Below are 26,358 nucleotides of genomic sequence, written 5' to 3' on the forward strand. Positions count from 1 at the left end.
CAGATGCAGGAATGGCTGAGGGCCGGCGTTCTCCCCCGTTGCTGCTGTTAAGGCAGTGCGTTCCGGCGTCACCATAGCCTGCTGCAGTTGCGCAGAGCTTTCAAAGCTTTGCCTGCCTAGGCTTTTTCCGTGGGAACGCATCTAATGCTTTAAGCTGTCTTTGCCCTCTTGAGCATCGCCGCAGCTGACACGCCTGGAGAAGGCTGTGGGTTTGGAGTCTCGGGTTGTAAGGCTCTTAACTAGTAAACTCTCTCAGAGGTGTAGCGGAGTTTGTTGTTTGCAACCCTGTTCCATATCTGTATCTCTCGTGTACGCCCTCCCTAGTGGCTGTGTGGTAGTATGCACATGCCGGTAGCAGTCAACCTGGACACTCAATGAAAAGAAATAGACTAATGCGCACACATATGCTACGTAGGGTGTTGTAGGGCCTGTGGGGCCCTCAGATAAGGCGCGTGCAAGGTGCCGCTTAGCGGCCGGGGCGGTCTGTGGCGGCGAGACCGGAGGCGGGGCGAAGGGGAGGAGCTAATCCCTATAAAAGCGGCTTAATTTGTAAAGAAACGCGCAGTAAATAGCGTTTTCTTTGTTTATAAAGTGTGAATTTCCATTTTATTTGAGAAAATTCAAGACGATGAGGGATGATCAGTCTTCTTGCCTCGCCGCTACCCGCCGGTCGACGCCGCGGTCGGCCGGGGCGGTATGGTGGCCGCTGCCCCAGCTGCGGTGTGCCAGCCAAGTGTTGAGGTGTGCAAACGCCCCAGATAACCTGTTTTCCTTGAAGTGCAGTGTCAGGACTCTTTAAATCACAACGTTTGTTGTGCCAGATTCGGAAAAATTTCCCTTGTTTTCTTCCTGGCTTCACCTGCTCCCGAGGGAGGAGCTGCGGTCCCGATGCTGACGCTCGCCAGGTAGCGCTGCTGCTCCGTCTGCCCTCATTTCCCCCATTTTCCCTCATTTTTATCATTGATGTTTGTTTGTCTTCATTATAAGCAATTCCTCATAAATCAAAAGTGCAGCTGCAGGGCGGCTGCTGGCATCTGCCCTGATCCCGATTCATTCACTCCCCAGTGGGCACGGCGCTGGCTCTGCTGCCGCAGAGAAAACGTGCAAGCAGTACAAGCCAAGGCTTATTAACTTTCTTTTCATTTTCCTTTCTTTGCAAACCGAATTATTCACTCTTGTAACTCATTGCATCATTTCACCTCCCCTCAACTACTCAACTGCTGCGCTGCTGAGGGCTGCCGACCCCGGCTCCCTTCCGACAAAAACTAGAGTCGATCCCTTGCCTCTCCTCAGCCGTGTCTGGCTTTAAGCAGAAGCAGCAGCAGCAGCAGCAGCAATAGGAGCCCGGCAACAGGGCAGCGTCTGAGATGGCGGCGGTTAGATCTGAGGCCTTCGGCCTGAAGAGGCTGTGCCTGGGTGCCTTTGCAGCTCTGTGCCTGGCAGGCACCAACTCTGTGCATGCAGAGAACCCTACCGAGGCCATCCCGAACCCCTGGGGCGATTCGCTTCAGAAGTATAATATACCTTTTTCACATGGTATGCTTTATACAAACTAGCACACGCTCTAAAAACCCTCCCTGTGCTTGTTGTTTCACAGCTTTTGCTGGTGTGCTGTTGTTGCGATGTTGCTGCTCCTTCTCTGGCTGCAGCTGCAGCGACTTCCGTTGCTTGTCCCCATCCTCATATCCCTCTGAACCTCCTCTGAACGCCTCTCCAACTGCAGGCATTAGAGTGCTACTTTTTCGTTGATCTGTTCATTTGTTTGTTTGTTTGTGGGGTTTAGGCAGCGGGGTGTACGTGGACCTCGGCAATGAGAAGACGGTTGGGAAGCGGCGGTACCGCGAGCCAGCAGGCATGTGCCCAGTAATGGGGAAGGTGATAACTCTGCAGCAGCCAACCACAGACTCTTCTGTATGGCCTCGCGATTATTTATCTCGTGTCCCTAAAAAGGGCTCTGCACAAGATGTTCAGCCTTTAGGAGGGGGCTTCGGTATGTGGGAGACGACTCCAGTGAAGATTAGTCCCCTGACGCTGGAGGAACTCAAGCAAATGGCAGAAAAACAAAACAATAAAAACAGTCCCACCTCCCCAGCAACACAAAAGCTGCTCAAAGTACAAGATGATCACGGTCTCTGTGCATGGTGGGCTTGGGCCTCCTACGCACAAAACAGCAGCTCCAACTTAGATGATAAATACAGATACCCTTTTGTATGGGATGCTGAGAAGAAGATTTGTACGCTGTTGGGGGTCTCCATGCAACTGTTGGAAGGGGCAGGGAAGTACTGCACGGCAGGCGATGACTCACCTACATTGACGTGGTATTGTTTCTATCCAGAGAAAACCACCAAGAACATCTCCTACAACTCTCCTTACATTCGCTTAGACCATAGTACTGCGTGCCCCGAAAGGCCACTAAAAGGGGTCCACTTTGGGGTTTGGAATGGCACAACTTGTGCGCGTATGGCCCCCAGGAAGCGGATAGAAGTGAAGTCCCCTGAAGACTGCGGCCGCGCTGTCTTTAACGCTTCTTCCTCCGACGCACCCACACGCTACACTCAAGCCCCCAACACTCAGAACGCTAGTGAAGCAGCATCTGGTATGGTGGCTACAATGTGGCCTGTGGGAGCCTTTGGAGAAGACCAACCGGACTCAAAAGGCGTCGGAATCAACTATGCAAACTGGCATTCAGACGGCACATGCGAGATGTATGACACCGTCCCCACATGTGTTACACCCGCAGCCGCGCAGCTCGCCTTCACCTCCCTGGGATCGATCAATCCCAAAGATGCCGAACTCCCCCCATGCAACAGCGCTTCAGAAGGATGGAAACTCTATGGCTTCTGCGAATGCGGAGAAGGCCACGCAGACCCCTGGGTGTGCGAAAACGGTGTTTGGGTTGGCGGCAGCGACGAGTGCGACTGTAAGAAAAAGACAATAAAAAAGGCTTCTTTGCCGCATCTATCCATTACTCCTGCACTACTTACAAGGCTAATAGAGAAGTACTACAGATAAACGCTTAAACCAACAAGCAAAGACGAATACAAGAACAGAAAAACAAGCAAATACACATAACATAGTGACAAGTGAAACATAAGACATGCAAACATAAAACCCCCCTAAGATATTAGCACACACTGGAGGACACACAAAAGCATACACCCATGCACATACCGAAAAACGTGTACACAAATAGCGCAGAAACACATACACACACAAACACACAGACACATGAATATATATATATATATATATATATATATATATGTGCAAAACCGCACACACAGTGGGACTAAGGAAGGGAAGCATATAGCCTAAAACGACGAAGACAGGCACAGCGAAAGTCAGCCCCGAAACATCGACAGCGGTGGGGGGCGCGCAGAGCGGATGGAGGGAAACAGAGTAGCAAGCCGAAAGGGCCAAGACAAGCAGATGGCATGCGAACATGCAAACAAACAAACAAACACAAAAACGACGAACAAACAAATGAATAGACTGAAATACAGAAGAAAGGGAGGTTGCAACAGAACAGTTGATCGGGGAGTTCATGATGCGTGCTGCATTGCGCAGGTACCAACATTCTTCCTTTGGCCTTGGGTCTCAGCATCGGTATTCTGGTCCCCGTGGCGTTGGTTGCCGGATATTTCATCTACAGAAGGTGGGTTTTTCGGGGAGCGGCTACCTTGACGTGGAGCAGCTAGCAGCACGGGGATAGGGAGCACCTTGCAGCACAGGGATAAGGAGCAGCTAGCTGCACAGAGATAAGGAGCAGCTAGCTGCAGGGGGAGCAGCTGGCTGTACGGGGAGCAGCTAGTACAAGTAGGAGCAGGTAACACAAGTGGGAGTAACTAGCACAAGGAGGAACAGATAGTTGCAGGGGTATCAGCTAGCAGCAGGGAGGGCAGCTATAGAATTTCACAGCGAGGTGTTGCTGTTACTGCTTAAGAAGCGAAATGCTGTCTCTACGGGGACAGAAACCAGAGAAGAAGAAGCATCATGAGTGGGCCCAGTTGCTGTCTGTCTGCAGCGGGTTGACGGGGAGTGTGGGTATTTTGTTTTGTTTTGTTGTTTTGTCTCAGGCGGCAACAGAACCACTCAGGGAGGCCCGCAGAGAAGAAGAGACTCCTCAGCGAAGATAAGGGGACAGATGAGGAGTTCTCCCGAGTCGCCCAACGAAGAAATCACAAACCCAGCGACTTAGCACAGGAAGCAGAACCATCTTTCTGGGGAGGTAAGCAAAAGAAGCTCAAAACAGCAGCAGCAGCAGCAGCAGCGGCAGCGGCAGAAGCTTCAGCTGCTGCTACTGCTCCTGCTACCTTTTTGACGTCGTGTAGACAGACAGAGCGCATCTACTGCTAGGTGCAACGTCTCTGTCTCTGGAGCAGTTAGCAAAACGAAGAGCAGCCAGCTGCAGGGATAGGCGCTAGCTGCATGTTGAAGCGAAACTAGCAGCAGAGGTGGCAGCTAGCTGGCGGGGGAGGAGCTAGTGGGGTGAGCTGAGTGAAGCAGCGCCTTCGTCTGTTTGTTCGTGTGCTCTATCATTTCTTGTGTTTCTGTGTTTTGTTGTCTTTCTCTTGCAGAGACGCAGCAAGACCAAACAAATGTCATGATAGACGACAATGCACACGAGGCCTACTACTGAGGCGCTTCCCCCTATTCACCTTTCTCTTTTCTTCTTCTGTAGACGAACAGAACGGCCTAGATCGCAATTTATATGAGGGCCCAGCGGCCCCCACAGGAGGGCGAGGGGACCTTGCAAGCCCCTTCAAGACCGCATGCAGCCAGACGCGCGAAGGCTACGACAAGGAGCTAGCTGCTGATCTCTCTCATACCTACTCTATACCATCTAGTAATGACACAGCACATATCCAATATATATATATGCATATATATGTATATATTTATTTACATTCCTGTCTCCTATCTAGCTACTATGTTGCACTCTCCAGCAACAACACCCTTATTCTCTCCTCCTTATCCCCTATTCACTGCCTGCCTTAACTCGTAGCAGCTACAGCGGCACAGCGTTTCAACCCCACAGAGACGGAAACCTCTCCACTGCAGCGGCAGCAGCAGCAGGAGCTGCTGCTGCTGCTGTTACTGTTGCTGCTGCAGCGACCTCTCACTTAGAAGGTATGCTAGGTTCCTACAAGTTTCGGGAGCTGTGGCAGAAATGCATTTAAGCTTTGCATGAAGATGCAGATTCATCTTCACAGAACAGACAAAGGCAACTTTAGCTGGGCTATCTGCGGAGACATTCGGCTCAACTGCGCGCCGGCCGTCTCCCCTGCTGTTTTTGAAGACACCCGCTAATAGCTCTTTGTTCTTTAACACTGAAGCTGCCTTGTCGTTCCAGTTAGAACAGCCGCATACCGTAGCAGAGGCATCAGCAGCAGCAGCAAACAAAAACGGCAGCAAAAGCAGCCCCAGCAGCAGCAGCAGCTGCTGCTGCTGCTGCTGTAAAACTATTGTGTTTAGTGGGGCGGGAGCCTTGCACGTGAGTCCCCTAGCTGCTGGTTAGCGCGATTTTGAAATGCCTGCTCCAGCCTTTCTTGCTGCTCCTGTTTAGAATAGGTTGGCACCTCTTCCTCTTGAATGCTTATCAGCGTTATGCGCCCCTCCTCGTCGCCCACCACCAACACCGGCACAGACGGAGCGTAACTACACAGAAAACGCAGCGTACAAGCAAAACAACACCACAACCCAACAGCAGCAGCAGCAGCAGGCTCACGTTTACACACAGGAACATTGCAGATGATCTGAGTTACGTGAAGGGCCCCAACAATCATTCCTTCTGTGTGCTGAGAAAGAAAAGAAAGAAGAAGAATGCAGACAAACACCAACCCCACCATATCTGAGAGAGCCTGCGAGGCAGCCGCTCCCCCCCAAACGCCGGATATAAAACTGCTGCAGGATCCGCAGTTTGGTCGCCGCAGTTCCACAGCTCCACTCGGCCGTTGTTGAAGGCACAGCAGAAAGCAGTGGAGTCGTAGGGGCTCCTGAAGAGGAAAGGAGACAGACGATATCCATGAAAAACAAATGCAGGAACACCCAAGGATGCAGAAGTAAACTCTCACAGGTTGGGAGCAGCAGCAGCAGAAGCAACAGCAGAAGCAGCAAGAGCAACAGCAGCAGCAGAAGCAACAGGAACAACAGCAGCAGCAGGAGCAACCGCAGCAGCAGGAGCAACAGCAGCGACAGCAACAGCAACAGCAACAGCAACTGTACCAGCAGCAGCCGAACCAGCACGAGCAGCAACCACAGCAGCAGCAGCAGCAGCAACACCAGTAGCAACAGCTGCAGCAAGTGTCTTACCAGCAAACATCCATAACTGCGCTTGGATCTTCTGTTGAAGTGAATACTTCAACTTCTTCTTGATGGCGACCAACAGACCAAAGACGGACTGTCCAATCAGCGGAGCCACTCAGCAGAAAGTGCGGGGAGAAGGGGCTCACGCGCACCTGGAGCAACCCCACCACAATAAACACGCACACATACACAAACATACTCACATATACATGTATATATATGTATATATGTATATATATGCTTATACATATGCATATGCATATATATGCAGATACGTATATATATATATATATATATGCATACATACATGCATATATATATGTATATATATATATATATATGCCTACCGTTCGAATTGGCCCTTTGTGGCCGTAGTAAGTGCTAAGAAACTGCTCGTTGTAGTTGAGGGAGCACTTGTGCACAACGCCGTCATCGGTAGAAACGAAGTAAATGCTGCTGTCTTCTCCCCTCGCCAGATCCAAAGACAAACCCGCTGCATAACGAAATAAATGCGTCTTCACAGCCTCCTTCCTCAAAGAACTCAACTGCAACGCAGAGGGGTTGGGAGTGCGGCGCACATTCATAGCTGTGGAGTTCACAAGCCCTGCATGCAGCACCAAACACCAACGGCAGAAGGAAACACATGCAAGCAGCAGCAAGGCCTCCGTATGCAGCCCAGCAAAACAACACAATCGCATACTGTATAATCAAGAGATCTATGCAAACGCAACGCCCCCGCAGAGGCGCCGAAACGGCTGCCTCTCCTGCCAAGCCTTCTCCAGCTAGCTAGGTAGCTAGCGGGCTAGCTACCTGGCTAGCTGGCTAGCTAGGTAGCTAGCTAGCTAGCTAGCTAAGCTCCACTAGGACTCCGGGCCCCGGTGCCTTCTCAACAAGTTGCATGCGGGGTTCTATCATTCGCTCAGTCAGCCCCTGTTTTTGGGGAAGCTATCAAACTCCTGCCAAGATAGCTAGTTATGTAGCTAGCTAGCCAGCTGGCCCTACATAACTGGCCGGCTCTACCTAGCCAGTTATCTAGGTAGCTAGCTGGCTAGCTAGCTAGCTTGGCAGAAGATTGGTAGCTGTAGCTTCTAGCTAGCTATGGCGAGGCCTGCTGCTGCTGCGCTACCTTTCTGCAGAGTCCACTGCAACACCTGCCCGTCGCCTCCTGTAGACAGCAAACCCTCTGTTCCCTCTCGTACGAGCCACTTCAAATCCCAGACGGTGTCTGTGTGCTGGCAACCCTGCGGACAAGCCGAGAAGACGCAAGCCGCAGCGGCAGCAACAACAACAACAACAGCCCTGAACGTTTCGCTAGTCTCGCTATCTGCAGCACCTGCTACGGTGTATGTACAGCTCATCCTTACCACTGCGCCCTCTGAACCCGCGCTGTGCAGCACCGGCTGATCCCGAGAAAGACGCAAATCCCAAATGCCAACAGCACCGTCCACCAGACCCCCTAAGACGCAGCATGGAGTAGCAGCAGCAGCAGCAACTAACAGCAGCAACGACAACGGCAAGCAGCAGCAACCGCAGCACCTGCAAGCTGCAGCACGGGCAGCAGCACATGCATTGGGAACAAAGAAACAACCAAAGGAGGCATAAGTGAAGCTGCTGCTGTTCGCTGTACCTGCTAAGAGGTTGGGCTGCAGCGCAGCAAATCCAAGTGTAGTAACACCCGACTTGCAGCTAATAACTCTCTGGGGGTAAAGGGGATTGGCTATAGACCAGAGTTGCAACTTTCCTGCATGCATGCAGCAATGCGGTGTACATACACCTCAGAAAGGAAAATATTTTGGCCTGCCTGTCTGCATGAAGCGACGAAGTGTGCGTACACCTCATAGCAGAGAAAAATGCATATATAGAACGGCGAAACCGTAAACACTTCGTCTTCTTTGCTGCTGCTGAGCCTCAGCCTCTTTGTGCTTTTTGTTTGCACTCGAGGGCATGTCATTCTCTGCATCCTACTCTGTCTCTGTTTCTGTTTCTGTCTGCATGCATATGCATGCATATAATATGTGTCTGTCTCTGTTTCTGCCTCAGTCTTTCTTTTTCTCTCTACGTGTTTGCTATGCATATAACGATATATCCATGCACAAACACACACATCTATATATATATATATATATATATATGCATATTTGCTTGGGTATAAATATATTTATTTATTTACCTCTACAGATATGTTTTCATTTGTATATCCATATGCAAATACAGATATATATGTATAAATATCTATATACGTGTGTAAATATTATATATATAAATATATATATGCCTTTAGGCACATAGAAAGATACAAAAGTATATTATCTTCGCACCATTTCGGGGCGCATCTGGATTACAAGGGGGACTGCTAAAGGCAGCACAGAGAATGTCTTTGTGAATTGGGTGGTATACCAGCGCCCGCACCCCCAGGCCATCAGCAAAAGGCCTTCCATCAAAATCCAGGAGCTCCTTTAGCTGCTGCCGTACATAACCGCCTGCTGCTGCAGCACCAGCAGCAATAGCATCCACAACAGTAGTAATAGCAGAAGCAGCAAAAGCAGCAAAAGGAGCAAAAAAAGCAGCAGAAGCACAAGCAGCAGCAGCAGAAGCAGTTGAAGAAGCAGCAGCAAGAGCAGCAGAAGCAGGAGCAGCGGCAGCAGAAGCAGCAACAGCACAGGCAGCAACAGCAGGAAGCATTCGGTGTTCATTGCCGAGACTGAAGGGGAATACGCAATGTAGAAACCGACGTTAGCTAGATAAAAAATACGAGTACATAAAATAGTATTATATATATGTTTTATATTTTATTAAGTATAAAGTGCATGCAAATGCCTATGAATAAAATCAAATGCCTCACTTTGCTGCTCCTCTTCGCCGTCATCCGAGTCGGAGGCCTCGCGCCGTTCGCGCTGCACTTCTTCTTCCCTATCAGCGCCAACTGCAGCAGCAGCAGCAGCAACAGCAGCAACAGCAACAGCAGCAGCAACGGCAACAGCAGCAGCAGCAACAGCAGCAGCAGCAGCAACAGCAGCAGCAGCAGCAACAGCATCAGCAGCAGGAGTAACATCAGGGGGAAGTGCAGAAGGAGCATTAGCCAGAGCAGCAGTAGTAGCAACATCAGCAGGAGCGTCAGCAGCACCAGCAACATCAGCAGAAAGAAGAGGAGGAGCAGCAGCGACATCAGCAGGAGCAGCCGCAGCAACAGCAGCAGCAGCAGCAACAGCAGCAGCAGCAGAAAGAGCACCAACAGGAGGAGCGGCATGGTGTATGCTTGTATGGTTGCAGGAGCTCCAGCAGCAGCAGGAGTATCGGCAGGAAGCAGCAGTTGTTAGCGTGTGCAGCAGCGCAGCAGCAGAAAGGGCCTCTCCACAGACAGCTGCCTCACAGCAGAAGCAATTAGAGTCTGTCTCTGTTCTAGGGTTTGGGAAGACATCTTCCACAGGCTGTAGAGCCCTTAAACTCCTATACGTCATTTGCTTCGAATGAAACTGCTGCTGAGACAAAGCAGCCTCCATACATAAAGCTGCTATGCCCATGCCACCCGGCAGAGGCCCCCCAGACGATATCTGCAGCAAAACAGTTAATCAAACAAACCCTAAACCCTAAACCCTAAACCCTAAATCCTAAATCCTATATCCTACACCCGGAATCCTAAGCCCGAAACGCTATTCCATAAACCATAAATTCTACATCCTTAACCCTAAACCCTAAACCCTAAACCATAGACCCTAATCCCTAATCCCTAAACCCTAAACCCTAAACCATTAACCCTAAACCTTTACCCCTAAGCCAATGCAGCAGAAATTGCGCCATTGCACACTCCAAACGAGAAAAAAACACCAAAGAGAATAAGAGGCTCAGATTAATAAAATATGCAGCCAAGGCAGCAACCGATTAACAGCAATGGCGGCTTCATCAACAGCAGCAGCAGCAGCAACAGCTTCACAAACAGCAGCAATAGCAACAGGCGCAGTAGAAGCAGCAGAGTCAATAAAAGGGGCAGCACGTACAGCAACGCCAGCATCAACAGCAGCAGCAGTGAAAGGAGCAGCTTCACCAGCCACAACAGCAACAGCAGCAGCTTTATCAACCGCAACAACAGCAAGAGCAGCAGCAGCTTGCACAACGACAACAACAACAACAGCAGCAGCTGCTGCTGCGGCTTCAACAGCCGGAGCAACAGCAGCAAGAGCTCTGCAGCGACCGCATGAACAACAACAACAACAACAGCAGCAGCAGCAGCAGCAGCAGCAGCAACAGCAGCAGCAGCAGCATGTTACCTGCCATTCGGGGTTGCTTTTATTTACTTCATTGCTCATCTCAAGCAAATCTCCTTCCAAATTTTTCTTTAGAAGACCTCCACCCATCTCCACCACCGATGGCCGCTGACACTTGCGCCCCCCAACGCTCGCCACAGACACTTCTGCACATACGCACACGTAGCAGCAGCAGCAGCTGCTGCTGCTGCTGGTACTGCTGCAGGTGCTGGTGCTAGTGCTGGTGGTCTTGCTGTTGCTGCTGTTTCTGCTGGTGCTAGTAGTGCTGGTGCTGCTGCTGCTGTGGTTGGTATTCACGTAAATCTGTTGCTTCAGCTGCTGCTGCTACTGCTCTTGCTACTTCCGTTGAGGTCAGATAAATTCTCTGTTGCTAGAGTAGCAACTGATGCAGCAGCAGTGGGAGCAGCAACAAACCCACTGCCGCAGCAAGCAGCAGCTAACCCGCCGTAGAAGCAACACCACCATCGCAGCAGCAGCAGCAGCAGCAGCAGCAATATCTTATGCTTCCTTCTGCCTCTCAGCTTGAGGTGTACGTCCATCTTTACCTGCTCTCTTTGTGTCTGTTGTTTTGCTGCTGCCCATTACAGACAGTCGTTTAGAAGCAGCAAAACTCCCCCCTATGCGTTTTGCAGTTGTGCTATCTCTGCTCCTAAGCCGTTGAGAAGGTTGTTGCTGCTGCTGCTGCTGCTGCTGGTCATCAAACCTGCGCGAGCCGGAGGGGTGCGGCGAAGTAAAGAAGGGCCCCTGGGGGCCCCTCTCCCCCCCTATGCAGGTTGTTCTAGTCTTATCACGAACAGCAGCAGCAGCAGCAGCAAAACAAGAGTTTAATGGCAGCAATGTGCCCTCAGCTTGCAGCCCCTCTGCAGCAAACTCTTCTGCTGCCTTCCTCCATGCAGCACAAAACTTCTCCATCCTGGGAGCAGCAGCAGAGAAACAAACAACAGCAAATTAAAATAAAGCAAATGAAATGCAACAACACACAACATACTCACACGTTAAGAAGCAGCAGCAGAAGCAGAAGCAGAAGCAGCAGCAGAAGCAGCACCGGAAGCAGCAGCAGACACCAACACTAGCGTAGGCAGTGGCGGCAGATATAACCGGACAAGGATGGTGCAGCAGCTGCAGCTGCAGCACTAACGCATGTAGCATCATCAGAGGCCCCGGTGCTGCTGCAGCCCAGACTGCAGCAGAACCTTCGGAAGCACCAGCTGCTGCGGCCAGAAGCAGGAGCAGCCAGTGCAGCACGAGCACAAACGGCAGCAGCAGCAGCAAGAGCAGCCAGTGCAGCACGAGCACAAACAGCAGCAAGAGCAGCACGAGCAGCTGCAGCAGCAGCAGCAGCAGCAGCAGCAAGGAGCTAGTGGCTCACAGGCTTGTGGGTTTCTCAGCAAGTGCATCATGAATGTTTGCTGGTGAAGCTTCAACAGCAGCAGCAACACTCGCATTGTTGTCTGTCTCCACTGCCTTTAGCTTTTGCTGAGGGTTTAGGGTTTGCGTATGCGACACTTTAAACCGTCCTGGGACAGACTGTATTGCTGCTTGAAGCTCAGCATACACCCGATTTCTCTGCATGATTTGATGATGTTCTTCGCTGCCAACTATAGCACATCGAGAAGGTAAACTATATAAAATATTTGTTGAGGTTTCCTCGAGCTGAATTGTGCAGCAGTCTCCACTGCAGCAAGAAGATGCAGCAGCAGCAGCAGCAGCAGCAGATGCTTCTCCTGTTCCTGCTGCCTCTCTTCCTGATGCTGCTGCTCCTGCTGCTGCTGCTTCTCCTGCTCCTGCTGCTGCTGCTCCAGCTGCTGTTCCTTCTGCTGCTGCTGCAGAGACAGCAGAAGCGGCGTCTGCAAGGCAGGCAGCAACAGCAGCAATGCAATATACACGCATATCCAACTTCTCTTTTTTAATATGCATTTATATTTACTCGTATTTTTATTATTTATATATATTCGTATTTGGGGTTATTTATTTATGCTTATATATATTCATCAACACGCATACAATATATATATATATATATATTTATACATATATATATATACAGAGAGAGAGAGAGAAAGAGAGAGAGAGAGAGAGAGAGAGAGAAACATGCGAAGAGAAACAGAGAGACAGAGCGAGACAGAGAGAGAGACAGGCATATGCATATACCTTCGTGATATCATGCATATAAGTACATACATAAATATACATATATATATATATATGTACATCCATATATATATATATATGTATGTGTATCAATATATTTTATCAATATATTTACATCTATATATGTATACATATATATCAATGCATTTACATATATATATGTATAAATATATATATATATATATATCTAATTCAGTATACTGTAATAACATATAAGATGATGTAACTCAGTGCATTACTGTACGGCAAAATAAAGTTAAATAAAATAAATAAAATAAAGTAAAATAGAGATTCGTACATAAGGGTTTAAAAAGGCTGACCTTTGGGTGCTGTGGTTGAGTTGCCTGCTGCTTCTTCTTGCTGCTGCTCTCCTGGCAGCTGCAGCTCTGCAGCAGACATGCGAACCTTCAGTGCAGCTCCAGGTGTATAGGCAGCTCAAGTGAACATGCAGCTCAGGTGTACATGCAGCTCAGGTGCGTACGTACACCCCAGTGAGTGTCAGTAAGCCCCGTTGCGGTGTATGTACACTACATATCTGCTGCTGTCTAAATAGAAAGCAGCAGCACTTAGCTGAAGTGTATGTGCTCATACACCTCAGTATAGAGCTGCTGCTTGCCAACACGCGGCAGCAAGGCAGAGGCAGCAGCAGCAACAACAAAAGATGCTCTACACGATGCATGCTGAGTGCATGCAAGCAGCACCTGCCTGCCTCAATGGTGTCTGCTGCTTCTTCTTGCGAATCTGAGGCCCCACTGTACAGACGACGCGGAGTTACATTCTTTCCGTTCAGCAGCACTTGGTAACCCCCTGCACCTGCAGCAGCAGCAGCAGCAGCAGCAGCAGTAGCAGCAGTGGCAGTGGCGGAAGCTTCTGCTACAATAGCTGCAGAAGCAGCAGCAGCAGAAGCTTCGCCAGTGCCTCAACTGGAGCCCTAAGCCGCTCGACGAGTCCAGCTGAAGAGCGATGGATTGCCAGCAGCAGCAGCAGCTGCTGCTGCTGCGTCCGCTGCAGCGCTTCTGCCCCCTCGCAGGAGTTGGGGCTCTGTGGTGTATCTGCAGCTACGGGGTGTGTAAACCCTTTGTTTGGTGCTGCTGCCTTTGCCGCTGCAAACCCTATCCCGTACAATCTTAAACTCTAAACCCTAAACCCTAAACCCTACAGCTTATTGTTGTTGCTTCTCTGAAGGACGGCACGGGGTATTCTTTCGTCTTCTTTGATGGATTGCTGTCACTCAAACCCTAAACCTTTAACCCTAAACCCTAAAGCCTCTCGTTTTGGCATTGTCCTCGCTTATCCCTACCTCTCCACGTCCTTTAAACCCTAAATCCTAAACCCTAAACCCTAAACCCTAAAGCCTGAGGGATTGTGCTCCGTCTTTTGAGTCGTGCACAGCACGTGACATCAGGCGTTAGGGTTTAGGGTTTAGGGTTTAGGGTTTGTGGTGGTTTGAATAGGGCTTTACCGAGGCTTTCTGTAGCCCTAGATGTTCTTAAACCCGGGGTATCCCTCGAGATAGAGAGTTTTCTTGTAATTGTTTTTTGTTTTGTTTCTGTTTGTCTGCGTATTAACAACTGAGAAGGTCTAGAGGAGGTGCTGCTAGGCTGAGGGAGGGTAATACTAGGCCTTTTAGAAGCCATCTTCCTGTTATTCCTCCCTATTTATTGTTATTTAAATTAAAAATAATTATTACTGCAGAAAAAAATTTAAAAATACAATTAGAACGTGCACTACGCTCCACGGGCTGTCGCAGCTGCGCATACACCCCAACACATAACAGCAGAAAATGAAAAAAAATAAAATTCAATTTTCCACTTTTATTTATTTCGAAATTTCAAACACCGAGTCAAGAAGACCCCGGCGCATGCGCTCACAGCCGCGCGACTGCAGCAACAGCAGCAGCAGCAGCAGCAACAGCAGCAGCAGCAGCAGCAACGAACACGAAATCATCTCACGACGTCTTCATTAATATTAAAGATTAAATGCCCTTTGCTCCTTTGCTGCGTTCTCCTGCTGCTTCTGCATGCCACTTAGCAGCAGCAACACCAGCAGCATAACGACAGCATCAGCAGCAGCAGCAGCAGCAGCAGCCGGAGCAGCAGCAACTTGCGACCATAAACAGCGCAGCAGCAGCAGCAGCACATGCAATTATTGAGGCGATAGGCACTTGTCTGGCGCATCTGCAGTGTCAGTACACAGTTCCGCTCATCAGCATTGTCTAGCTGCTGTTGCTGCTGCTGTTGCTGGTCCTGCTGCGGTTGCTGTTGCAGTTGGCGCCGCTGCTTCAGTCCTATGAGAGCAAGCTTGCGCTACTGAGGCAGCAGCTGCCGCCTAAGGACAGCAGCAGCAGCAGCAGCAGCAGCATCGCCAGCCGTAGCACCGGCTGCAGTTGCAGCAGGAGCTGCGGAAGCTGCAGCGGCAGCAACTGAAGCACCAGCAGCAGCAGCAGCAGCAGCAAATGCCGCCCAAGGAGTTTATTCGGCCTCGAGCCACAAGCCCAGAAGTCCTGCGTCTTGTGGAAGCTGCTGCAGAGATGGATAGGCAGCAGCTGCAGCAGCAGCAGCAGCACCAACACGCGCTGCAGCAGCAGCAACAGCAGCAGCAGTCGGAGTTGGATGCTGATGATGTAGAGCTGCAGCGCGCACTTGAGGCCTCTTTAAGGGAATGTGAGATGCTGCTGCTTGCCTTGTGCGCGAACCTGCTGCTGCTGCTGTAGCTGCTGTAGCTGCAGCATTGGCAGCAGCAGCAGCAACAGCAGCAGTAGTAGTAGTAGTAGCAGCATCAGCAGCGACGTAATGGCTTGCACTGCATGCAACTGTGTGCTTGGTTCTTGTGTGTCTCTGCAGCTGCTGCTTCACCCAGTCCCCCCGCTATAGCAGCAGCAGAAGCAGCAGCAGCTGCTGCTGATGCTGCTGCTGCACCACGGCAGCTGTCTGCTGCAGAGTTTATCGCGCTTCTTCCGGAAGATGATGACCTTACAGATTTGCTGCAGCCTCCCCCTCCCCGCAGCAGCAGCAACAGCACGTTCCCTCTAAGCCGCGGCAGCAGCAGCAGCAGCAGCAGCAAGAAGCTCCCGGAGGACCGCTTTAGAGTGCCGCCTGAGTGGATAGAAGAGGAAGAGAGACGGGGCTGCTGCTGCTGCTGCAGGGTGCCCCCCAGCTGTAGCAGCAGCAGCAGGAGCGCCGGATCTGCAGGAGCAGCGGCAGCAGCAACAGCAACGCCTGAGGAGCCGCAGCAGCAGCAGCAGGAGCGGTGGAAGTGCTGCTCCTGTGTCGCAGCAAGTGATAGTGATGCAGCAGCAGCAGCAGCAGCAGATGGGCTCACCGAAGAGGAGCAGCGCGCCAGCTTCGAGGCCTCAACAATGCCGCTGCAGCAGCAGCAGCTGCGTGAGTTGCTGCTGCTGCTCTTTGGGGAAGGCAGCGGCAGAGAAATAGATAAAGAAGATTTAGGGCGGTGGTACGCCGCGTGCTGTTGCTGCTGCTGGTGCTGCTGCTGCTGTTGGTGCTGTTGCTGCTGCTGCTGATGGTGCTGTTGCTGGTGCTGCTGATGGTGCTGTTGCTGCTGCTGCCGGTGCTGCTGCTGCTGCTGGTGCTGCTGCGCTGTGTCTTCGTTGCTGCTTCCTCCATAGGAGTATCACGCTGCTGCTGCTGCTGCTGCTGCTCCTTGTGCTGCAGGATGGCGCACCCGATTGCATTTGCTGCTGACTGGCCGGAGGCCGCGCATCTGCGCGGGGCAGCTTTAGGAGAAGGTGCTGCCGGTGGTGCAGCAGCAGCAGGAGCAGCAGGAGCAGCAGCTAGCTGCGAAGAGTGGGGCCTGGTTCAGGTACACGGAGGCCCCTGTGGGGTGCTTGCTGCGCTGCAGTGTCTTGTGCTACGTTCTTTGCTTTTCTCTCGCTTCCGGGCAGCAAAGAGGCTGCAGCATGAGCAGCAGCAGCAGCAGCAGCAGCAAGAGCAGCAGCAGCAGCAGCTGCTGCTGCGGCTGCACCCGTGTTCGCTGCAGCGGCAGCATGCGCTTGCAGAAGCAGTTGCTGCAGTATTATATCAATGTACTGAGGGTTCAGTATACACTGTTGCTGCTCTCTCGCCTCCCCGGAGGCCCCCAGCAGCAGCAGCAGCAGGAACATCAGCAGCAGCAGCAGCAGCAGCAGAAGTAGATTCTCTTCAGGTGCAAGTGCGAGAGATAGTGGGGATCGCTCAGGTTATGCGGTTTTACTTCGCCCATCAAAAAGTGCTGCTAGCAGCACCAGGAGCAGCACTTAGTCTTCTCGCTTCCGTTGTACTCACTAGGGGGCCCAGCAAGGTCTGCTGCTGCTGCTGCTGCTGCTGTTGTTGTTGTTGTTGTTCGTGCTGCTCTTGCTGCAGCTGGGGCTGCTGTTGCTGCTGCTTGATGAGGGTGCTGATGCTGCTGTTTGTTGTTGGTAGTGACATTGCAGTTGCCGTTGCTGCTGCTGCAGCTGCTGTTGCTGCAGCTGCTGTTTGTACTGCAGAACCCTGCCAGTGCCTCTTGCATTTCCTGCCCTGCAGCAGCAGCATCTGCTGCTAAAGCTGCTGCTGCAGCTGCTGCTGCTGCATGAGTTGTTGCTGCATTGATTTTTCCGTGCATCGCTGCTGCTGCTGCAACTTGTTCAACTGCTGCTGCTGCTGTTGCTGTTGCTGTTGCTGTTGCTGCTGCTGCAGGTTAGGAGGGATATGGATCCTCCTTCTCGCGCTTTAGTTGGGGTGTATGGGCACTGCGCCCAGGAGTCTTTAAATTTGCTGCTGCAGGGAGCAGCAAGCAGCAATGTCTGCGACGGGGCGACAATGATAGGAGAAGCTTGCTTAGGAGGAGCCTACAAACGGCCTCTGGTTGGCTTCCTCTCAGAGATGGAAGTGCTCAGGTGCAAACCCTAAACCCTAAACCCTAAACCCTAAACACTTGAGCAGAGATGTAGCGCCAGCTGCTGCTGCTAGGCGCAGCACTTTCCGGCCCCATCGAACCACTCTTGTGGTGTCGCTCCTGCTGCTGCTGCTGCTGCTACTCGTGCTGCTGCTACTTGTGCTGCTGCTGTTGCTCATGTTGCTGCTGCTACTCGTGCTGCTGCTACTTGTGCTGTTGCTGCTGCTGCTGCTGGTGGATTGGGGTGTACATGCAGGTACTGCGAGGTGGGGAGCCGCTTCAAGGCGCCTCTGTTTCCACTTTGGGTTGTAGGCAGCGGAAACCACTACACAACTTTGTTCTCTACTGATCCTGCTGCTGCTGAGATGCCTTCGCAAGCGCTTCTTGAGGCGGTATGCTGCTGCTGCTGCTGCTGCTACTGCTGCTGCCATTGCTGCTGCTCGTGTTGGTGGTGCTACTGCTGGTGCTGCTGGTGTTACTGGTGCCACTGCTGCTGCTGCTAATGCTACTGGCGTTGGTGGTGCTGCAGCAGGTGTTGCTGCTGCTGCTGCTGCTGGCGTGTTGCTGCTGCTGCTGGGGATTCCTTTGGTGCTGTTGATGCTGGTTTTGCTGCTGTTGTTCAAGCATATCAACTGTTGCTGCTGCTGCTGCTGCATTTGCTGCTGCTGCTGCTCCATTTGCTGCTGCTGCCGAATTTGCTGCTGCTGCATTTGCTGCTGCTGCATTTGCTCCTGCTCCATTTGCTGCTGCTGCTGCTGCAGGAGTCGCGTTGGGCGTTTCAGGTTGCTGACCCTGGGAATAGTTTGCTGCTGCAGCAGAGCAGCCTTCCTCATGTCTTTGCTGCTTTAGGTTTGTTTTATTGCTTTTGTTTGTTTTTTAGTTGTTTGTCTCGCGCTTATTCGCTTTCTAAACCCTAAACCCTAAACCCTGATAAATATATCTGTAGTGTTTTTCGTTAGGCCTGCCTCCTCTTCTTTGTCTTTATTCTTATAATTATTATGAATAAATAATAATATAATAATAATAATAATAATAATTTATTATTAATAAATATAATATTATTTATTATAAAATGCTTATTTCTTAATATGATGTCTCCGTTTTAATTCTAATAAACATTTTTCATAATTAATTAATTATTATAGATAAACATACCATGACCCAATAAAACAAATATTTATTATTTATTTATTTATTATTTATTATTTATTTATTTATTATTTATTTATTTATTATTTATTTATTATTTATTTAGTTAGTTATTATTTATTTATTTATTTTTTATTTGCTTATTTATTTATTTTACTTTTTATTTATTTATTATTTATTTATTATTTATTTATTTATTTATTTATTTATTTATTTATTATTTATTATTTATTTATTTATCTAGGCTTGCCTTCTTCGTGCTTAGAGGAGGTCCCTTCAGCAGACGGCGTTGTGTTGTTTGGCGATTGGAACCGATGGTTTATATCCTACAGAAAAAAGCAAAAGAAGGTGCAAGGTATAGCTTTTATTATTATTATAATATAATATAATATAATATATATATATATTATTTATATGCTGTGTCGCTCTGTCTGTCTCTTTATCTGTCTCTCGCTCTGCTTCTGTATACTTGGCTGTCTCTCTGTCTCTGTCTCTGTCTCTCTCTCTCTCTCTCTCGCTCTCTCTCTCTCGCTCTCTCTCTCTCTCTCTCTTTCTCTGTCTCTCTCTGTCTCTGTCTCTGTCTGTCTCTGTCTGTTTGTCTATATCCCTCTTGCTATATCTCTTTTTCTTTATCTTTCTCTCTGTCTCTCTGTGTCTGTCTTTACCTCTGTCTGTCTCTGTCTGTCTCTGTCTGTCTGTCTCTGTTTGTCTCTGTCTCTGTCTCTATCTTTCTCTTTTTCTTTGTCTGTCTCTCTCTCTCTTTGTTTGTCTCCTTCTTCCGCTGCCTTTCAAAACCTAAAAAACCCTAAACCCTAAACCCTAAACCCTAATTCTTTTGTGTGCTGCAGCAGGGCCCCATGTGGAGCCTCCAGAGACTTTTCACCTCTTCCTCTATGATGGCCAAATACCCCCAGGTAAGCAGCAGCAGCAGCAGCAGCAGCAACAGCAACAGCAGCAGCAGCAACAGCAACAGCAGCAGCAGCACATATAGCAGAAGCACATGCAGCAGCAGCATCAGCAAATGCACGTGCAGCGGCAGCACATGCAGCAACAGGACGGGCGTCAGTAGTAGCAGCAGCAGCTTCCTGAGCAGGAGGAGGAGGAGGAGCAGCAGCATTAGGTTGTTGTTTGTATTGTTTGCTGCTGCAGGCCCAGGGGTTTGTGTATTTCTAATAAACACCACAAGCAAAGGGCAGCAGAAGAGACAGCCGCAAACAGAAGCTGTTGAAAGATTGCTAAGAACGAGGTGGCCTCAGGCACTCGTCAGCTCTGTACAGCTCTAAGTGCTGCTGCTGCTGCAGTTGCTGCTGCTGCTGCTGTAGTTGCTGCTGCTGTAGTTGCTGCTGCTGCAGTTGCTGCTGCTGCAGTTGCTGCTGCTGCAGTTGCTGCTGTAGTTGCTGCTGTAGCTGCTGCTGCTGCTGTAGTTGCTGCTGCAGTTGCTTCTGCTGCTGATGCAGTTGCTGCTGCTGTTGCTGCAGTGGCTACTGCTATTGCTGTTGCAGTTGCTGCTGCTGCAGTTGCCCTTGCTGCAGTTGCTGCTGCTGCTTCGGCAGCGGCTGTTGCTGTTGCTGCTGCAACTCCTCTCGTTACTGCTACTCTGGCAGCTGCGGTAGCTGCAGCAGATGCTGCTGCAGTTGCTGCTGCGGCCGCTGCTGCGGCCGCTGCTGAAGTTCCTGTTGCTGCTGCTGTTGCTGCTGCTGCTAGTGTATGCGCATGCTGCACAGCGCAGCAGAACACCCGACTCTGTCTTTACAGCAGCAGCAGCAGCCAGACCAGCAGCAGCAGGAGTAGCAGCAGCCAGACCATAAGCAGCAGGAGCAGCAGCAGCAAGATCAGCAGCAGCAGCAGCAGCAGCAACCTCAATGCTGCAGCAACAGAAGTGCTGTTTGCTTCGAAGGGCCTGTGGGGCCTCCGCCATCCAAAACAAAATATGTTTAAAGTCTTCGTTTATTTTATATTTTCTGTAATTCTTTTTGTCTCTTCTTGTTTTTTATTTTGTTTGTTTGTTTATCTTTTTTTATCTTTTTATTTCTCTTACTGGCAGAAGGCGGTATATTACTAAGAACGGGGCCTCTTCACTTGGCCCAGCAAACCCTAAACCCTAAACCCTAAACCCTAAACCCTCAGTACAGATATATGGCAGTGGCTTCTGCAGCAGTCTCTAACGGCTGACCGTTACACCTGTGCTGGTTTACGAGACCCAGCTAGCTATGTAGCTACCTGATTGGCTAGCTAGCTAGCTAGCTAGCTAGCGAGATCAACTGGCGAGAGGGCGTTTACATGAACGGATCGTCTTCTAGCTAGCTGGTTGGCTAGCTGGATGGTTATTTGCTTGGCTAGCTGGCTAGCTAGCTAGCTAGCTGATTTGCTAGCTAGCTAGCCTGCTAGCTAGCTAGTTAGGTAGGTGGTTTACCAGCTAGCTAGCATGCTAAGTTAGCGAGCTGCTAGATTGGCTAGCTGCGAACTGTAGTAGCCAGCTAGCTAGCTTACTGGCTAGCTAGCTGACTGGCGAGCTAGCTGACTGGCTAGCTAGCTGACTGGCTAGCTAGCTAGCTAGCTGACTGGCTAGCTAGCTGCATAGCTAGCCAGCTGAATAGCTAGCTAGCTGCATAGCTAGCTAGCTGAATAGGTACCTAGCTAGCCAACCAGCAAGGTATGCATAGTTCGCTGTGTAGCTTGCTAGGCTACGAGCAAACCGGCTAGCTAGCTAGCTAGCTACCTGGCTACCTAGTTAGCTAGCTGTCTAGCTAGCTGCTGCTGTAGCGGAGCGGAGCATTCAAAGCGGCAGTGGCCCCTCCGGTGTCTGCTGAGGGTTTCGTTTTGTAGGAAGGCGCAGCGACGTCATTCATCTAGGGTTTAGGGTTTAGGGTTTAGGGTTTAGGCGAAGGGCCCCATGAAGGGTTTGCTGTTCTCGATGGCATTTACAGCTGCACATAAACGCAAACCTCAGCCACAAACAATTGAAAAAGATATAAAAAGCAGCAGCAGCAACAGCAGCAACAGCAGCAAGAGTAATGCCCCAACACGAGTAACAGCAGCAGCAGCAACAACAGCAGGACGAAAAGCAGCAACAGCAACAGCAGCAATAGCGTAGCAGCAGCAGCAGCAGCACTAACAACCGCTGACTGTCGGTCTCCCCAACGACAGGAGCAGCAGCAGCAGCAGCAGCAGCAGCAACACCCGCAGCAGCGGCAACGCCAACAGTAGCAGCAGCTCTAGCATCAGCAGCAGCATCAGCAACAGCATCGTCAGCAGCATCAGCAACAGCAGCAGCGTCAGCGTCAGCGTCAGCAGCAGAGTCAGCGCCAGCAGCAGCAGCAGCAGCAGCATCAGCAGCATCTGACTGTCTCTTTCTTCGAAGGTAAGTCTCCTCATTAATCTTTTGTCTTTGTTTGCTGCACCTGTTGCAATCCCTATCCTCCTTTGCATGCGCGCATGGCGCAAAATCGACAGCAAATTGGGCTGCGGCCACTCGTGCTCAGGCAACCTGCAGCAGCAGCAGCAGCAGCAGCAGCAGCAGCAGCAGCAGCAGCAAAAGCAACAGCAGTAAGGAGGAGGGGTAAGGAGAAGCGAAGAAATCGGTGCTGCAGCAGGTGCAGCTGCAGAACGTGCGCAGCAGCAACAGCAGCAGCAGCAATACTACTAGTGATACAAACCAGCAGCAGCAGCAGCAACAACAACAGCAACACCATCAACAACAGCAGCAGCATCAACAGCAGCAGCACTATCAACATCAGCAGCACCATCGGCATAACCATGATGAGCAGCATGAGCATCAGCAGCACAACCATCATCAGCAGCATCATCATCATCAGCAGCAGCAGCAGCAGCAGCACAACCATCATCAGCAGCATCAGCAGCAGCAGCAGCAGCAGCAGCACAACCATCATCATCAGCATCATCATCAGCAGCAGCAGCAGCAGCACAACCACCATCATCAGCATCATCATCATCAGCAGCAGCACAACCATCATCATCAGCATCATCAGCAGCATCATCATCATCATCATCAGCAGCAGCAGCAGCACAACCATCATCAGCAGCATCAGCAGCAGCAGCAGCAGCAGCAGCAGCAGCAGCAGCAGTGGATACAGTCTGCATAATTCTTCTCCGAGTTCAAAGTAGAAAGGTGAATGTGCTGCGAGGTCTACGCCTAGAGGGTCTTTCTGAAGAGCGTCGATGACAGGAGCAGCAAATGCTGCTGGAAACAGCACCTTCAGCTTCTGCTGCTGCAGCAAAGCACGAGCTTGAAACAGCAGCAACTCAACGTTGTCTCCAGGGGTCAGCTGCACACACACATACATCTAAACCCTAAACCCTAAACCCTAAACCCTAAACCCTAAACCACAAACCGCAGAACATAAATCATAAACCATAAACCACAAGTCGCAAACCACAAACCCTAAACCCTAAATAACAAACTCTAAACAATAAACCCTAAACCCTAAAACAGAGGCAGGGCAGAGCAGTGGCCCAATGTGAAGATGCAGGGAGGGTTTAGGGTTTAGGGTTTGAGGGTTTAGGGTGTAAGGGTTTAGGGTTTTAGGGTTTAGAGTTTATTAAGAGTTCTAGGGTTTGGGAGGGAAGGGCTTAGGCTTCGAGGGCAATAGCCAGCGTGCTACTGCTGCTCAGTGAAGGCTTTAGGGTTTAGGGTTTAGGGTTTAGGGTTTAGGGTTTAGTACAACGTCTGGGCGTAGGCCTTTAGCATATTCTTCTTTAGCTGTAGGCGAAAGATAAGAAAGGCCTCGCAACTCCATCAAGGGCACACAAGGCACCACCTGCTCGCAAACCCTAAACCCTAAACCCTAAACCCTAATTCCTAAACCCTAGGCCTTCGACGGCAAGTCCTTGCACTCTGCTCGCAAGAGGACTACACCCTCAATACTAAACCCTAAACCCTAAACCCTAAACCCTAAACTGCCAATGGTCTTTCTTTCAGGGCTTTAAATAAGAAGCCCTAAGCCCTAAACCCTAAACCCTAAACCCTAAACCCTAACCTCGTGATCGATATGTAGGAAGTCTTCAGCAAGCGCTCTTTCTTCAAGGGCTTTGAATAAGAAGCCGTCTTGCTGCTGTGTTGGGGGTTGAGGTGTCTGTACATTGCTGTCTTCGTTCTGACTTTGCTGCTGATTTAGATAAAAAGAGTTAAAAGAAGCCGCACCATCAATAAACCCTGAACCACTCTCCTCGCCCCTCAACATCGTGGCTGTATATACACTGCAGCTGCTGCAGCAGCAGCAGCTGCTGATGCTGCTGCTGGTGCTGCTGTTGCTGCTGTTGCTGCTGTTGCTTCTGTTGTTGTTGTTACTGCTGCTGCTGCTGCTGCTGTTGCTGCTGCTGCTGCGGTTGTTGCTGCTGTGTGGTGTTGCGTGTAGTTTCTGCTGATGCTTCTGCAATTCCTGCTGCTAAGCCCACTATCCCAAGCACAGCTTGCTGCTGCTGCTGCTGTTGCTGTTGCTGTTGCTGCTGTTGCTGTTCTTGCTGCTGCTGTTGCTGCTGCTGTTGCTGCTAGTCTGCTGCTCTGTCTGCGCCTTCTTGTACTAGAAGACGCCTCAAGAAGAGTTATTTTGATTTTTTATTACAATTAAAGAGCAAACATTTTCAGAAAATAAACAACTATGCAGACACTGCAGCAACAACAACCCCACCGCAGCTGGCAGCAGCACCACCCGATGGTTTTGTCGGATTAACTAAAATAAATAATTAATTTAAATATTTAAATTAATTAATTTATTTATTTATTTTGTTTTATTTATATTTTTTACTGAAATAAACAAACATTTATTCGCTTTGATGGCGGCAGCAGCATTTGCTGCAGCAGCAGCAACGGGAGTCGTCGACCTGCTGCTACTGCTGCTGTTGCTGCTGCTGCTGCTGCTACTACTACTGTTGCTGATGCTGTTGGTGTTGCTGCTATTGCTACTGCTGCTGCTGTTGCTACTGCTGCTGATGTTGCTACTGCTGCTGCTGGTGCCACTGCTGCTGCTGCCGTTGCTATTGCTGCTGCTGTTGCTGCTATTACTGTCGCTGCTGCTACTACTTTTCCTGCTGCTGCTGCTGTTGCTGCTGCTGTTGCTGTTGTTGCTACTGCTGCCGCTACTGCTGTTGCTGCTATTACTGTTGCTGCTGCTACTACTGTTCCTGCTGCTGCTGTTGTTGCTGCTGCTGCTGCTGTTGCTGCTGCTGCGCGGCTAGCCCCCACTGTTTTACTTGTTGCATATGCAGAGGGTTTGTGTGCTGCAGCAATGCTGTCTGTACACCGCAAACCCTCGCTAGGGTTTAGGGTTTCTTCAAACTAAGAAGAGGTGCTGTACTACAGAGCAAACAAAAACAAATAAACATAGTTTTTAATAATCTTTTCATTTAAATTCATCTACAACAAATATAAACAGCCGCTGCTGCAGCAGTAGCAGCATTTGCTGCTGCTGCTGCAACAGCAAATGCTGCTGCTGCTGCAACAGCAAATGCTCCCGCTGCAACAGCAGCAAATGCTGCTGCTGCTGCAATAGCAAATACTCTCGCTGCTGCAAATGCTGCTGCTGCAGCAGCTTGAGCTGCAGGCGCAGCAACGCTGCTACAGGGTTGCTGCTGCTGCTGCTTCAGCAGCAGCAGCAGCAGCAGCAGCAGTTTGTTCTGGATTAGTGTGTTTGCAGAATTTTTTGTTTTTGTTTGTTTTTAGCTGGGGTGTCTAGGCACATATCTTCAGTTGTTTGTAATTCTTCTTCTTCTTCTATCTCTTCTTCTTCTTCTCTCTCTTCTTCTTCTTCTGCTTCTTCTTCTTCTTCTTCTAATTGTTTGTTGATCATAGCGGTGCGTCTAATGCTATGCTTCTGCTGCAGCTGCTGCTGCTGCTGTTGCTGTTGCTGCTGCATATGTGCAAGTAGATGCTTATGTTTATTAGCAAGGGCTTCGGCTTGCACGAGTTGTTTGCCTTCGTTGAACGAACGCAGCATGCGCTGTCTATAGAATATATTTTTGCGCCTTTCTTTGATCTCTTCGATTCTTTTTAACGCTTTTACTGTTTGCTGCATTAATTCTCTGTTATATCGCGTCGGCTCATTTCGCCTTTGTTCGTAATTAAATGTCGTGTCTTCTGCTAACTCTTTGCCTATTATATATACACAAACATATATATATAATATATATAATATATATAATATTTATAATATATATATATATTGTAGGCTTATTCATTTATTTATTAGTTATCTATGTTTATTTATTTGTTTATTTATTTATTTATTTTATTTATTTATTTATTTTATTTATTTTATTATATTGTGTTTATTATGCGCTGCCTTCACTGACAAATACTCGCACCCTTAGTCCTATATATATAATATTATATAAATATAATATATATAAATATACAATATATATATATATATAACTTTATATATAAATATTAACATACACAGACGGAACAGTACGCAAACAGAATCACCTAAACCCTAAACCCTAAACCCTAACCCCTAGACCACCTCAAACCCTAAACCCTGAACCCTAACCCCTAAACCATCTCAAATCCTAACCCCTAACCCCTAACCCCTAGACCACCTCAAACCCTAAACCCTAAACCCTAAACCCTAAAACCTAACCCCTATCCCCTAACCCCTAA

At 49.6% G+C, this 26,358-nt stretch overlaps 5 protein-coding genes across 5 annotated transcripts; 3 read left to right on the forward strand and 2 right to left on the reverse strand.

The window, feature by feature from the left end:
• Positions 1-1,367: 1,367 nt before the first annotated feature.
• EAH_00007930 (apical membrane antigen, putative) lies at positions 1,368-4,639 on the forward strand (the record flags this gene model as incomplete). The annotated part of the gene is made up of 5 exons (XM_013395755.1): positions 1,368-1,536; positions 1,784-2,920; positions 3,568-3,655; positions 4,077-4,228; positions 4,578-4,639. 5 exons carry the CDS (start codon positions 1,368-1,370, stop codon positions 4,637-4,639), a joined length of 1,608 nt encoding a protein of 535 aa, XP_013251209.1.
• An 832-nt stretch (positions 4,640-5,471) lies between these two features.
• On the reverse strand, positions 5,472-13,118 carry EAH_00007940 (axonemal inner arm I1 intermediate chain dynein IC138, putative; the record flags this gene model as incomplete). Its single annotated transcript, XM_013395756.1, has 12 exons — positions 5,472-5,658; positions 5,847-5,996; positions 6,313-6,458; positions 6,654-6,910; positions 7,433-7,547; positions 7,671-7,762; positions 8,625-8,792; positions 9,149-9,857; positions 10,572-10,714; positions 11,114-11,481; positions 11,938-12,415; positions 13,040-13,118. The coding sequence occupies 12 exons, from the start codon at positions 13,116-13,118 to the stop codon at positions 5,472-5,474; spliced, it is 2,892 nt and encodes a 963-aa protein (XP_013251210.1).
• Positions 13,119-15,249: 2,131 nt separating this feature from the next.
• Positions 15,250-17,605, forward strand: EAH_00007950 (hypothetical protein, conserved; the record flags this gene model as incomplete). Its single annotated transcript, XM_013395757.1, has 4 exons — positions 15,250-15,382; positions 15,563-16,172; positions 16,391-17,015; positions 17,393-17,605. The coding sequence occupies 4 exons, from the start codon at positions 15,250-15,252 to the stop codon at positions 17,603-17,605; spliced, it is 1,581 nt and encodes a 526-aa protein (XP_013251211.1).
• A 328-nt stretch (positions 17,606-17,933) lies between these two features.
• On the reverse strand, positions 17,934-18,749 carry EAH_00007960 (hypothetical protein; the record flags this gene model as incomplete). The annotated part of the gene is made up of 2 exons (XM_013395758.1): positions 17,934-18,383; positions 18,747-18,749. The coding sequence occupies 2 exons, from the start codon at positions 18,747-18,749 to the stop codon at positions 17,934-17,936; spliced, it is 453 nt and encodes a 150-aa protein (XP_013251212.1).
• A 3,426-nt stretch (positions 18,750-22,175) lies between these two features.
• Positions 22,176-22,865, forward strand: EAH_00007970 (hypothetical protein; the record flags this gene model as incomplete). The annotated part of the gene is made up of 1 exon (XM_013395759.1): positions 22,176-22,865. One exon carries the CDS (start codon positions 22,176-22,178, stop codon positions 22,863-22,865), a length of 690 nt encoding a protein of 229 aa, XP_013251213.1.
• Between the last annotated feature and the right edge of the window lie 3,493 nt (positions 22,866-26,358).

This window comes from Eimeria acervulina, genomic scaffold (genome assembly GCF_000499425.1).
Source record: "Eimeria acervulina Houghton genomic scaffold, Eah_scaff37, whole genome shotgun sequence".
Lineage (NCBI taxonomy): Eukaryota > Apicomplexa > Conoidasida > Eucoccidiorida > Eimeriidae > Eimeria > Eimeria acervulina.